At 42.9% G+C, this 14,920-nt stretch overlaps 1 protein-coding gene across 6 annotated transcripts in view; it reads left to right on the top strand.

Annotated features, from left to right (window-relative positions):
- Positions 1–14,920, top strand: part of ASCC1 (activating signal cointegrator 1 complex subunit 1) — a 110,939-nt gene extending 96,019 nt beyond the window's left edge. For 2 of the 6 annotated variants that reach the window (XM_025918277.2, XM_086679950.1), the window contains exons 10-11: positions 10,486–10,644; positions 12,531–14,920. In XM_025918277.2, coding sequence (XP_025774062.1) covers positions 10,486–10,602 — 117 coding nt within the window. In that variant the 3' untranslated portion in view covers positions 10,603–10,644; positions 12,531–14,920. Of the gene's footprint in view, positions 1–3,906; positions 4,540–10,485; positions 11,120–12,530 lie in introns of those variants that run through there. The other 4 variants (XM_086679948.1, XM_086679949.1, XM_086679947.1 and 1 more) reach the window with 4 other exon arrangements.

Here is a 14,920-nt window from a genome sequence, read left to right as displayed (position 1 = left end):
CTGGAATAGATTTTGTAGCCGAACGAACTCCCAGCTGCCCATCTCTGATAGTAATTCTACCTACTGCTGTGGAACCAGGGCAGAGCGTGCTTTTGCGTGCAGGGTTGGTCCAGACTCTGCAGCCCTGGCAGCATGGCCTCCTCCCTCTTCCTTCCTTCTACCTCCACCCCGCATTTTTTTCCTGCTGCTTTTTAAAATTGAACAGCCCGGCAGGGAGGGGAAGTCCCTTGGCATTTTGAGTATTGAGGTGCTCAGCAGAACTGCCTGGCATCCTGTTTGTGTGTAGCTGTTTTAATTCACTCTCTAATAGGTCATTTGGCCTTACCAGCAGAGTCTTAAACTAAACTTGATAATCCTTATGTCAGCAGTGAGGCTCAGGCCAAACATCCAAAAGTGCAACCCTGAGTGATGATTTGAGGGAAGTTTTGAAGCCTTTATTCCATGGCTGTGTCTGGCTGGCTTCTGCCTGGTGCCTCCTCGGGTCATGCTGTTAACATCCCTCATGCTCACTGAGGCTAAGACAGGCAGGTGGTCTGGGAGAGCAGAGTGAACGAAGGACTCTCACGTTCACGTTCACGTTCACATTCCCATTCCGTGTAAGGAGCCCTTTCAGTCACTGGAGATGGGACTTGTGCTCTGGTGACGTGCCGGCTCTTGGTGCCCCTTTAACGGATGTGTGCAGAAGCAGGAGTGACGTGCCGATGGTAGAAGAGCTACTCCACTGATTCACAGCCTTCTTGCCGCGGTCCTGATGCAGGCACTGATGTTATCGGGACCTCCTCCCACAGACTGGCCTTCACCTTGCTCCCTGGGGCTGCGGTGTCCCAGGCCTTCTGGAAGTACAGTATGTCCTCTCTGTATTGGCTATTATTAGCTATTATTATTGGCCCTCTCACCACTTGATTCACTGCAGTTTGTGGTTTCAGACATTAAAAGTGGCATTTTGGGCAGAGTTAGGGCTGTATTTGGAGATGATTCTAGGAAAATAAGTACCTGCCGGCCACTCTGTCTTTTATTCTGAAGTAGGTGTTCCTATTCCAGTCTGTTTATTCTGAAGGCAGTGTCCCTATTCCAGTCTTTAAAAATACTACAGCCCTGTGAGACCAGATGATGACTGCAGAGGCTGTAAGTTGTCACAGTTCCTACTGAACCTTTTCATTTTTTTCTTTAAAGGAAACTCTGCTCTTTGGTTCCTATGATGATGGATTAATGGTTATAGTCAGTGAGTGATGATCGTAATCAGAGCTCAAAATTCCATCTCATAATTGATCTTGCTGTAGTACAGCACATCCTTGTAAAGCATTGTCTCTGTTTAAAGATGGAGAAATTGGGGGAAAGAGTGGCTATGTGGTCATTGACAGGAAAGCATTAGTCTGCCCTAAGAACCATTTTGACCTCTCTCTCAATAGAAAAGAAGTTTCTGTCTCTGGTTTTCAGACCACTTTGTGTTTTGTCTGTGTGTAGAGGAACAAGGCTTAGTATGAATAGGCTCGGTTGTGTTCTTTTGTGATATTTAGGAAGAATCCATAGGAGTACAGTCTTTATGAGTATTTTAAAAGTAGATGGGAGGGGCGCCTGGGTGGCGCAGTCGGTTAAGCGTCCGACTTCAGCCAGGTCACGATCTCGCGGTCTGTGAGTTCGAGCCCCGCGTCGGGCTCTGGGCTGATGGCTCAGAGCCTGGAGCCTGTTTCCGATTCTGTGTCTCCCTCTCTCTCTGCCCCTCCCCCGTTCATGCTCTGTCTCTCTCTGTCCCAAAAATAAATAAACGTTGAAAAAAAAAAATTAAAAAAAAAAAAGTAGATGGGAGGCTTTTTTTTTTTTTTTGACCCCTGGATGCATTGGATCTCCGTTTTCCTTCTTGTCTCCTATCTCCCACATTTACTCGCTTCAGAAGTAATGTCGCATGTAGCCAGAAGAAAAATGTAAAGTACCGAAAGGCTTGAGAATTTGAATTGCATGCTACCTGGGCAGAGATCCAGAATCTTTTTTTTTTTCCTTAGGTGAGGGGAATTTTAACAAAACTTTGAAATAAAACTTATTTTTGGGGAAAAAACCTTTATTTGTGATCCTAATTCTAAGTGAGATTAGTACTGTGACCTATGCAGAGCTGTGATATTCTTCAGACCTATTATATTTTCGGTCCAGTGCCCATTACTTTCTGTCTACTACCTAAAGCCTTCCTCTTGGACGTGCAGGCCAATTTCATGAAGAGCATTTCTGACATATACCGTTATTTGTTCTGTTGCTTTTCAGAGAGGATCTGCCAGGGGCCGTGCTGATCGTTTTTCACATCATTTGTTTCCCATTCTTGGCCACAGAGCCACGTGAACACTTTCTTTGCAGTCTGATTCACGCACGTAGCCCAAGGATGGCACTTCTCCACTTGGCATTCTTTGGCACAGATTTGTTATTTGAACCGTGGCCCTCAAAACACACTGGCTTGTGGGTGTGGCCTTCTACTGGCCCGTGTTCTGGGCCTGGTCCTGGGGTCTCTTAAATTTATATCCCAGTGTTAGTGGTTCTGGCCTATCTGGTTCCTTTCTTTTAAATGGAGCTAATACGGGGCGCCTGGGTGGCGCAGTCGGTTAAGCGTCCGACTTCAGCCAGGTCATGATCTCGCGGTCCATGAGTTCGAGCCCCGCGTCAGGCTCTGGGCTGATGGCTCAGAGCCTGGAGCCTGTTTCCGATTCTGTGTCTCCCTCTCTCTCTGCCCCTCCCCCATTCATGCTCTGTCTCTCTGTCCCAAAAATAAAAATAAACGTTGAAAAAAAAAATTTAAAAAAAAATAAAATAAAAAAAATAAATGGAGCTAATAAAGCTCAGCTCTCGTTTACATCACAGCAGTTTTTTGAAGGGTTAACGAGCTGGGCTTATTGAGATACTTTTAGATCCTTAGAGGAAAGGTGTGATTTAACCACAGCAAGGCTTCATGCTGGGATTGCCTTCCTACAGAACCCCAAGTGCTTGTCAGACTATCTTCCATTCATGCTCATACCATCCTCCCTGCTAGGGAGGCAGGTGGGTAAGCATTGTTATTAAGTACAAAATAGTGTTATTACTGTTACTCTTATCTGAAAACGGGGTAATTGTAAAAAAAGTAGAACTTGGTAAAACAGATTATGGAAGAAAAACACTGGGGAAAACCTCAGAGTATCATGCTCTTGACGTTGCTGTTTACTTTGGGTCTCAAAAGTCTGATTGCTATACATGAAAACAATAGGAAACATCCCTTCTTCTGGAGAAATGGGACCCGGCACATCCTTCTACATACTTGGATTAACTGAACACCAGTACTTATTTTCTGTTGCACTACTTTCTTTATGTTCTAAGGGTTAGTTTAACTCACATCTACCAGGAATGAGTATACATTTCACAGGACTTCTATACGTTGGATCTTTATTTTGGACTTCAAAACTGAATTTCCTCACAGTGTAGTCATGTTGGACAGCATATAGTTCCCTGGGGCCTCTCAGCACAAGAATTGGATTTCCATAAAAGAGAGATCTTTGGAGAGAGGAGGCCACTACTCTGTCTAAGATGGAAGAGAGGGAACAAGCCTCATTTGGGAAGCCAGTTGGGCAGAGGTCCCCAACACATCTGTCATTGTGCTGTTGAGGATCGGCCGTTCATTCAGTTCTGTGGCTTGAGGTCACAGATAGAAGGCCCCTTTCCACCCTCTTCCCACCTGTGTCTGAGACTTTTAGTCTCATCTTGCAGCCTAGTCACACATGGAGTTATTTCTGGTCTTTCGTGGTTGTGTCACAGGTCCTAGGAAGGGAGAAGTAGGTCTGAAAGGAATGCAAGGAAAAATGACCACAGTTAGCCTTTAAATCTTGCTGTTCGTTTTCTTTCAGTGTATACCACGACATTACTAGAAATCAATAATTCTCTCTGTGTTCTCTCTAGGAAACAAACATGTACAAACTAAGAAATGATAGGCTTCACAGATCATGTGAACAGAGGAAAGCAGGATGGTTGGATTTTATCTGTCATGGAAGCCTTGGCTTTGACCTATTAAAAAAACAAAATTCAACTGAGTACATTTAAAGATCTGATTGACTTTATTAAATGATTCATGAATCCGGCAGCATCCCATCCTTGCAGATAAAAAGGAGCTCCAAGGAGACGTACAAAATGGAAGGCTTTTATTGGAAGAAGGGAGTTGGGTGCGAAAAAGCAGTTTCTAGCAAAGAATGGTTTGTTTCAGGCAAGGTCACCTTCCTTTAGGGTGAAGGCAGGGGTCTGTCAGGCAGATGACCTCGCCAGTACTTACCAGGTAATTCCAGATTGGTGAAAGGTCACATTCCTGGGAGAGGCTGAAACTGTAGTGAGGTTATTAAGTCTTTGCTGGCATCGGGCTTAGCATAGGTGACTCCATTTGGGGCCTGCTTTTATTTGTTTATTTTTTAACAGAGCAAAAATGTTTCATCTTGATAATCCACACTTCTGTCTTTACTTGGTGAAAGGAAAGGTTTGTTCACTTTTCTAAAGATACTGGGAGTATTCGGTGAAGGATAGCAGCTGCGTGCACAACAGTTTTCAAATGTTGTATTTATACTTACTTAGATTTACGTTTTTCTTCTTAAATTGTCCAGTTTGGTACTTATTAATTACAAATAGTGTCACGAATGTTTGAAGTCTTAAATTCTAATTTTATTTCCTTATCAAATATTTGTAGTTTTGTGTAGCTGTTTATCGTTATGTTCCTGTACAGCAGGCTTTTTTTAAAATGCTGGCTTCCAGCACAACAGGGCTCTGTGTGAGTGTGTGTCAGAGATGTTTTCAGAAAGAAAGTGGCTTAGGTTTCAAAATTCCCAAGGGAGTTGTTATAAAACAACAGTGAGGAGAAAAAACTCAGCATGATTTAAATACCTCAACACGATTCTTTTTTAATTTAAATTTTTCCTGTTAGGTCTTTTATTTCCCAAACAATAGACTGCTTTGCTCTTCCTGAACTACTTTAGGCTGGAGAGAATTTTTTTGAGTTTAAGCTCTTTCCTCTTTCCTGTCTCAGGTACCTAATTAAATAGAGCCACTTGTGCTTATGTTCATCCAGAATTCCAGTAGAATTCTTCCAGCTGAACTAGAGCAATCCCACAGCAGGTTCCGGATACAAAGGTGGCAAGGAAAGTAGGAGTAGCAGGTGAAAGAATGTGCTCATTTCAGTCACCTCAGCGTGACTGGCTGGGGTGCCCTCACTGGGGCTTGAGCTGGGGTGTTGGAAGGGGCACCACCCACAGAAAGGGGCTGGGGGTGCAGGGGTACAGGAGCCCAGGTTCCAGAAGTTAGGCTGCCTAGGCTTACATCTCCATTTGCCTTTCTTTTTCTTTTCCAGCTTTATGAATCTCACTTTTGCACCCTTTACTGGCCATGTACCTGTGGGCAAGTTACTTAAGCCTTTTAAACTTCAAGTTCAGCTATAACATGGGAACTAATAATTAGTATCTGCTCCTTGGGGTTTTGAGGATCCAGTCAGATGGCCTCATGAAGCCCAAAGCATAATGCCTGGCACACATACTTGCCCAGTAAGTTGGCCAGTAACAATCTTTATTTTATTAGTGTTGTCAATACATATGTACTGTTCACTCTGATTTTTTAATAGACATTTAATAATACCGGCATTGGTAACTTTGTTAAAAAAATCTCCTATTTTGGGGGCACCTGGGTGGCTCAGTTGGTTAAGCATCCAACTCTTGATCTCAGTTCAGGTCTTGATCATTTCAGGGTTATGAGTTCAAGCCCTGCGTTGGGCTCCGCATTGGGCCTGAAGCCTACTTTAAAAAAAAAAATCTCCTGTTACAATACATTTGAGTTCATAAAAATTTAAATGGACCTGGTAAAAACCACCATAAGGGAAGTCAAAAGACAAATGACGAAGGAAGGGGGGATATATTTGCAATTCATACCATAGACAAAAGGGTTTACTTCTCTACTGTATAAAGAACTACTAGTCACTAAAACAATAGACAGTTGTAAAGTTTTTAAGGGTGATATGCTTCCATTTAACTGTGCTACAGATTTCATGTTGTGAATACATATATACTCCGAGCAAAACGGGAAAACTTAAGGTTGGAGTGGGGCTTGGGACACATGTTGCCAAAGAAACGGCCATGAGTGTGTAAACAGACCTGAAATTTTTGTTTTTCCCCATAAGATAGCCCCCTCTCAGAAATGCTCTGTTACTGTCCATGGTACCCTCATATTTACTCTGTCATCCAGGATTTTTCTTATCTCCTTTTCCTGACTCCCCCATCTCCAGAAAGTCACTGAGTCTTTTCTGTGTTTCATTCAGAGCAGAGTATCTCTGCTCCAGTCTTTCCAGTCATGCAACTACTAATCTCTGTCATGACTGAGCTGCTGCCCTGGTTTCCTTTATTTTGTCTTGTTCCCTCGTCCATTCGGCACAGTATACCACACCCAGATCAATTTCCCTAAAACAGGGTTTCATGTTGGGCCACCAACCTGCTCAGAGACCTTCAGTGGTTCCCCACCATCTAGAATGGAGTCTGACTTCTGAACCAGACCCTCAGGGTCCCTTAATGTGATTCACCGTCCTATGTCTCTCGACTTAGTCTTTCTCACTATGATTTTTCAGGGACCCTCCAAACACCTAACCTGGTCTGCTTGACCCTGCTGCCCATGCCCATTTCTGCCTTCATGCTAATCTCCTCCTTCTGTTTTCTGAGTCTTATACTTGCTGCAAGCCCCAGCTCAGTTCCCGTCTCCTCTAGATGGCTGTCCTAGGTGCCCAACCTCAGCGCCCATTGTTTTCTTGCCTTGATGCATTTACTGATGGCCTGTATCTCCCCTCTCACACTTAACCTTTGCCACCTTTGTTGTCTTCGGTAAACTTTTTCATTGAAGCAGACATACTACAGAAAAGTACCTAGATCACAGAGTAAGTCAGTAACTTTTCACGAGGTGGACACAGCCGTGTCATCCATGTTTCTCTCTTCTGATTCACACCCTGTCTCCCTAACTAGATGGTAAGCACCTGGGAGACAGAACCAAATCGCATGCCTTTGCATAAAAATGCATCACATCAGGTACTCGGTGACATTTCAGATCAGGAATTGGAGCTAAGAAAGGGGTCTAGGCTTTGACAAATAAGAAATACATAGAAATTTATTTTTTATTTAAAAAAAATTTTTTTTAACGTTTTATTTATTTTTGAGACAGAGAGAGACAGAGCATGAACGGGGGAGGGGCAGAGAGAGAGGGAGACACAGAATCGGAAGCAGGCTCCAGGCTCCGAGCCATCAGCCCAGAGCCTGACGCGGGGCTTGAACTCACGGACCGTGAGATCGTGACCTGAGCTGAAGTCGGCCGCTTAACCGACTGAGCCACCCAGGTGCCCCGAAATACATAGAAATTTAAAGGAGTACACAAAATTTCCATTACTAACTACAAATTCTTTCTTGACAACTAGTTAACAGTTGAGGCATGATTAGAGGGAATATAGCTTTGGCGAGTCCTGTTCAAGGATTCCTAGATGGTGACCTGTATGTAAATAAGACCTTTAAATCTGTTGCCAACAAGGCCATGTCATGCTTTCTCTTTTCAGACATAATGTTCACAGACATATGCAGCATGAGTTTTTGTTGTCATTGTCTCCAGCAAATATTTATTGATCACATGCATCCTACTAGGTGCGGTTCCAGTGTATGGTGCTATTCAGCTGTGAATAACATAAAAGATTCTTCCCCTGTAGAGCCTATATTTTAATGAGTCACTAGAAATAGTTGACAGAACTAAAAGAAAGGCTTAAGACTAAAGATAAAAGGACTAAACAATACGATAACTGACAAATTGTTACAAAATCCTCATCAACATACAGAGAGAAAAAGAACATGGAGATAGGAGGGGCTAAAGGAAGATTAGCACCACCCTAGGGGTTTCTGGGTAAGAAATCCATTTATGATATTATCAAAAGGTATGAAAGAGGATAGCTACTCAGAAAGGTAAAACAAGTTCAGGGTTAGAGAGAACAGAGAGATGTCAAAACCATCATAGGAAATACTCAATTTTCAAGAGCACCTTACAGTTTATAAGGAAGGTACTTTGACTTGTTCCTCTTACTGGATTTTTGCCCACTCTGATCTCGTACAGCGGGTGGTATCATTTACGCACAGTCATGCAGCTCCCGTGTGCCGGGTGTAAGTTTACGCTGACTGCAGCACTCTCCCAGGCTGCTCTTATCACCATATTTACTATTTACTTTAAACCTAAAGCATGAGGATCTCTCTGGCAGATCACGCCGTCTACAGGTTATCCGCATAAGGCAAGGTAAAGTTACAGGGGTATCACTTGCCAGCTCCCAGCTGTGGCTCTATCACTTGGAAACATAGGCAGAGGGAATGGAAGGTAGAGGACCCACCCATAGGCTGCTAATCCTTAAAAAGTAACTTGTTGAAAGTGTTATGAGTTCCCTTTTAGTTTAGTTTTGTCTTGTCTTTTATTGCCCCTTTGGTGATACCTTTTTAGCATGTAGAAGGCTTGGGTTTGCAAAGCTATAAATCTGCCAGTCTTGTCGACATGGCTTTCACTTCAAATTAATGTTCAGCAAAGGGATTAGCAGATAACTGTTCCGGGCTGTATTTCTTTACACAAAGGGGTGGATATGGTTTGAACAGGCTGCCAAAGCCAGGAAGAGAAGTTAATTGTATAAATCAATGCAGGCAAGAGCTGATCACCTTTCTGAAAGACAAGACAATGCAGCATACAACCTCTAAATAGATCTTTGGGGTCAAGTTGATGTCATGTCGAAGGATCAATATTTACGGGGCTTTATAAAGTTAGCCTTTAATGAACCCCAGGCATTTTGCTAGGTCATTAATTGCAGGAAGAGGAAAGGCAACAGCTATTGAAGTCCATGGCTGTGGAGCTTGTGTAAAAATAAGTGAAGAGACGGTCACTTGCTTATGTGCAAACGTCCCATCCTAGGTTCTCCCCAAGCATTGTTGGGTTTGTGTATTAAAAGACTTTCTTGAGATTTTACTGACATTTTAAGAAACGGCAACTCTTGTATCCTAACAGAAGGCAGACCCTTTACACTTCAACAACATTATCTAAGCAGTTAATTTTCCTAAGCAGGGATGAGTTCTGATTATCATTTTAGATTCTGCCTTATAATTGTGCTAATCACAAGGGCCGGTCCCTCTCAGAGTATGACTCATCCCTCTCTCTGATACCCTTGAAAGCTTTTAGAGTGAAGAATTGGGGCACCTGGCTGGTTCAGTTGCTAGAGGGTAGAGCATGTGACTCTTGATCTTGGGGTCATGAGTTCAAGCCCCAAGTTGGATATGGAGCCTACTCTAAAAAAATAAAATAAAATATTTTTTCAAAAAGTGAAGAATTATAAACTTACTTTAGGATGCTAGCTTGAATCCAAGTCAGGTGGAAGGTTGTTGATAAATATTATCATTTTTGGGGTGCCTGGGTGGCTCAGTCAGTTGAGCGTCCGACTTCAGCTCAGGTCATGATCTCACGGTTCATGGGTTTGAGCCCCCGCGTTGGGCTCTGTGCTGACAGCTCGGAGCCTGGAGCCTGCTTCGGATTCTGTGTCTCCCTCTCTCTCTGCCCCTCCCCTGCTCACACTCTGTCTCTCAAAAGTTAATAAATAAATAAATGAATAAATAAATAAGTAAGTAAGTAAATGTAAAAAACAATTTTTTAGAAAATATATTATCGTTTGCACGTGTAATATCATCCAGTAGAAGACTATTTGGTATATATAAGTGTTCTGTACTCCTCACGAGGTTGTCAGGATCACTCCTGGGTTAGGAACCTTATCTTCTATTTATTTTAGTCAGTGCTTCTACCAAATGTTGTTGACTAGTTGGAGGAAGGTACCGTATCAAATTTTCTCTTGACTGTCATAAGATCCCATCGAGGGTCCTGTCAAGTCAGGGCTGAAAATCATAGAGACAGCTTTGTTGGGCCCTGGGAGTCAGGGTGTTTGTTATAAGTTCTTGGTCAGAGCTGCTCAGCAGATAAATTTTAAAATTGACTTTTCAGCTCTCTTCCCTTAGTGCATTTTGTTAGAGGAGGCTTTAAAATTCAGGGCACCTTGGTGGCTCAGTCATTAAGGGTCCAACTTCAGCTTATGATCTCGCAGTTTGTGGGTTCAAGCCGCGCATCTGGCTCAGTGCTGACAGCTCAGAGCCTGGAGCCTGCTTCAGATTCTGGGTCTCCCTCTCTCTCTGCCCCTCCCCTGCTCACACTCTGTCTCTCTGTCTCTCTCTCTCTCAAAAATAAATATTGAAAAAAAAATTTTTTTTTTAATTCACCGGAGAGAAGAGCTACTGTTCTTTTCTCACTCCCACCCACATCCAGGATCGTTTTTCAGAATAAATACTGAAAAGAAAAAGCATGAGAGGTTTGTTGGGACTGTTGCAGTGTTTTTTACAAGAGAATCTGCTATTTGCTCTTTTCACCTGTAGTTTTCTTTGGACACTCATTCGGATTTGTATTCTCTCTTTTCAGCTCTTTGAGAACTTCTACTTTGGCACCCTGAAGCTCAATTCCATTCACATCTCTCAGAGGTTCACGGTAGACAGCTTTGGGAACTACGCCTCCTGTGGGCAAATTGACTTCTCCTGAGGAGGATCTTGGGAAGCGCCAAAAATTGAACATCCTCCCGAGGTGCCAGGGGAAAGAAGATCTTTGTTTTTATTGCCGACGAGGGATGTGGAAATTTGGAGGGTGACTTTCCTGGGTGGTTCCCCACAACACAGCATGGTCTCTAATATAATACTTGTCCACAGTCAGCAAACTGCCGGTCAGCCCAGGTGGTTGTGGGCACAAGGGGAACTTGTGTCTGGAACCCTTGGCTTGTTCCTCTTTCACAGGGTCTACTTTCTTTCTGAAGCTCTTCTCTGGAAACGTACCTCTCAAGCCCACTGGAGCTAAGATTCGCATTATTTCTTACACACATACTGATTTTGCCCCAGCCGTTAAGCTCTTTCATATTAACACTTTAAAAGAGAGTTTTGTTTTTTTATTTTTATTTTTTGATATATGAAATTTATTGTCAAATTGGTTTCCATACAACAGCCAGTGCTCATCCCAAAAGATGCCCTCTTCAATACCCACCACCTACCCTCCCCACCCTCCCACCCCCGCCATCAACCCTCAGTTTGTTCTCAGTTTTTAAGAGTCTCTTATGCTTTGGCTGTCTCCCACTCTAACCTTAAAAGAGAGTTTTAAAGACATGGTTTCATTACCGTCTCCACGTGAATCGAATGTCTCCAGTTTTAACCAGGTTTGATTTTTCCTTCCCTTTGTACTGTAACTTTTAATCACTACCCAGAATTCCTTTGTGGTAAAAAACACATGACATAAAGTTTACCATCTTAACCATTTCTTTGTAAGTATGTAGTTCAGTAGTAGTAAGTATATTCACGTTGTTGTGAAACATCTCCAGAACTTTCTTATCCTGCAGATCTGAAACTATACCCATTAAACAACTCTCCGTGTCCCCCTCCCCCAAGTCTCTGGCAGCCACCCTTCTGCTTTCTCTTTCTATGAGCTTGACTGCTTTAGATACCACATATGAGTGGAATCATACGGTATTTGTCTTTTTGTGACTGGCTTATTTCACTTAGCGTGACGTCCTCAAGGTTCATCCATGTTGTGTAGTGCATGTCAGAATTTCCTCCCTTTAAGAAAGGCCAAATAATATTTTGTTTTACGTGTACCCTGTGTTTTGTTTATCCATTCAGCCACCGATGGATGCTTGGGTTCCTTGACTGTCGTGAACAGTCCTCTGTGAACACGGCTGTACAGATACCTCTTCCTGATCCTGCTTTCAGTTCCTTTACTACTCAGTTTTATCTTCAGCGAAATAACATCACGTTTTTTTTTTTGATCTTTTACTTTGGTCTGTCCTTTTTCTTCTGAAGTTGGTAGCCTTTTATGTTTGTTGGATTCCTGTTCCTTATCCTACCCCCCCACCCCCAGCCTTCCCAGGCCAGTGATGGAGTTGCAGTATCGTAGCTCCTTTGTGTCACCTCCGCGGGGCAGCAGCAGTAGAAACAGCGATGGCATCAACAGGGCCGTGCACGGTTCCACGGGGCAGAGTCAGCTGCGGAAGGACCGTCTCCCTTCCTTGCTCCAGCCTCGCTCTCACCTTCCTCTCCTCTTCACATTTCTTCTCCCTCCATGTCCCCTCTTTCTCTTTCCTTCATTCCTTACTCTTGATTCTTTCTGTTTGAAAAGTGTGATTCTGAACCCTGTGCATTAAGGCCACTACCTAGTAAGGGCTGTGTAGAACACTCAGGTTTGCTTATCAGTGCGACTGCCCAGATCACTTGTGAATAAATGAATTTCCAGAGTTACTGTTTTTCTTTCACTCTTACACAGTTTTAGTTTGACTCCCTTAGTCAACGTATGTCGGGACACAGTGTTGCCATCACTTAGTTGCTGGCATAGCTGTTAACCGTTCCTCCAGAACTTACGTGTTCGTGCCTGCAGGGTTGGTTTTTCCCCAAACACTTAGTAACATGAGATTTTATCTCATTTACCCTCAGTGGTTGGATGGTGTGGTGTGCACGGTGCAACGAGTTCTCCCAGAGATTGTGCTGCATAGCAACGTTGACAGTGGAGTTTGGTGCCCTCACCTCATCTCCGCGCATCTCTCTTACGGCCTTCTTTCTGCCACCCGCCACTGGGCAGCCTTGCCCAGGAAGTAAAGATGTCTTGTTTTGTTTTTAATGTTTTTTCATGTTTGTTTATTTTTGAGAGAGAGAGAGAGATGAGTGAGTGCAAGTGGGGGAGGGACAGCGAGAGAGAGAGAGAGGGAAGGAGGCAGGATCTGAAACAGGCTCCATGCTGATAGCAGAAAGCCGGATGCGGGTTCGAATTCAGGAACCATGAGGTCATGACCTGAGCTGAAGTCGGACACTTAACTGACTGAGCCCCCCAGATACCCCTAAAGAGGTCTTATTTTGGATGTTAGAGATTTATGACTTGTGTTTCTAGTAAATTATCTTTGGAAAATGTAACTTTATATACCAAATCCTCAATTCTTTTTTTTTTAAGATTTTATTTTTTAAGTAATCCCTACACCCAATGTGAGGCACGAACTTACAACCCTGAGATGAAGAGCCACATGCCAAGCACCCCCAAATCCTAAATTCATAATAGAATCGGAACTTCTGTTATTTAAAATTTAGAGGCAACTGTGCATTTTAAGGACATATTGTATTATTAAGTAATTTTTCACAAGTAATTTACCTCTTTCAGTCTCCTCTCACGACTTTATGGTGGATTTTTCCAGAGGCTACGTGATGTAGTGACATCATCACTCTGATGGTTAATGGAGCGTGTGCTTATGTATTTTTGTATTTCCTAGAATCTTGTAAGTTGTAGAAATTCATAAGAATCTCTCAAGATTCAGGGTCCCCTCTCACCAAATTGTAATGCGGTTCGTATTGGAAGATTTGCTGTGTTTATAATCAAATCTCCTTAGATATTATCAGTTAGTATTTCATCCTATATTGAAATAGAGTTAAATTGCAGCTAACATCACTCCAGCCAGTTTTTGAGGCACTGACTTCACCCAGCTCCTCAAAGAGGAGGAGGGAAGACAATCCCACTGCAATTATTACACAAGATCTGTACTGTTATATAAGGAATTTTGGAATGGAGAATAATTTTGATTTTTTTGGAGGGGACACAGTTTGCCCCAGATGAACTCCTTACCCATGGTAGAAACGTGATAAATGTTACTTTTGGTGGTTATTTTTTTAAGTGAGCTCCAGAGTTTACTACATTGGACATTGATGAGAATCCAGCTTCGTAAAGACACAAAGTTTGCTTCAGGTTCGCTTTTGTGTTGTGCTCTTTTCCTGGAGCTGACAGGAACCCGATGGCACCAGAGGTATATTGAGTTGAGAAACACCTCTCAAATTCTTTTAAAAATTTTTTATTTTATTTTATTTTTTTTTAATTTTTTTTTAACGTTTATTTATTTTTGAGACAGAGAGAGACAGAGCATGAACGGGGGAGGATCAGAGAGAGGGAGACACAGAATCTCACAGGCTCCAGGCTCTGAGCTGTCAGCACAGAGCCCGACGTGGGGCTCAAACTCACGGGCCGCGAGATCATGACCTGAGCTGAAGTCGGCCACTCAACCGACTGAGCCACCCAGGCGCCCCTTTGTTTAATATTTATTTATTTTTGAGACTGAGAGAGACAGAGCATGAACGGGGGAGGGTCAGAGAGAGAGGGAGACACAGAATCTGAAGCAGGTTCCAGGCTCTGAGCTGTCAGCACAGAGCCCGACGTGGGGTTTGAACTCACGGACCATGAGATCATGACCTGAGCGGAAGTCGGAAGCTTAACCGACTGAGCCACCCAGGCGCCCCTCAAATTCTATCTTAATGCCTATAGGGAACATGGATATCAAAGCCCCAGGATGCTATAGCTGTTGTGGCTGTTTTATTAATAGCTTTTTGGTTGTTAATAACAAAATTTTTAAATTTTTTTTCAATGTTTATTTAGTTTTGAGAGAGCGTGAGTAGGGAAGGGGCAGAGAGAGAGGGAGACACAGAATCCAAAGCAGGCTCCAGGCTCCAAGCTGTCAGCACAGAACCGACATGCGGCCTGAACCCACCAACTGCGAGATCATGACCTGAGCTGAAGTCAGAGGCTTAACCAACTGAGCCACCCAGGCACCCCTAATAAAATGTTTTTTAAACAAAAGATAAAATAAATTCACTTTGTGAAAAATAATCTAGCTGTACATTCATGCTTTATGTTCTTTTCAATATGCATTTTATACTTCAGTTTAAATGTTGTTTTAAAAACAAATTTCATCCTCCAGAGGTTAGTCCTCCCTATGCATTTAAGCACATATCATATATCATACTGTTAAATAGTTTTTCACAAATAATAAATAATATTCGTGGAATGCTCA

This window comes from Puma concolor, chromosome D2 (genome assembly GCF_028749965.1).
Source record: "Puma concolor isolate L17-30 chromosome D2, mPumCon1.1.hap2, whole genome shotgun sequence".
Classification (NCBI taxonomy): domain Eukaryota; kingdom Metazoa; phylum Chordata; class Mammalia; order Carnivora; family Felidae; genus Puma; species Puma concolor.
Note: the sequence above shows the minus strand (reverse complement) of the source record. Positions and strands in the feature narration are given on the sequence as shown.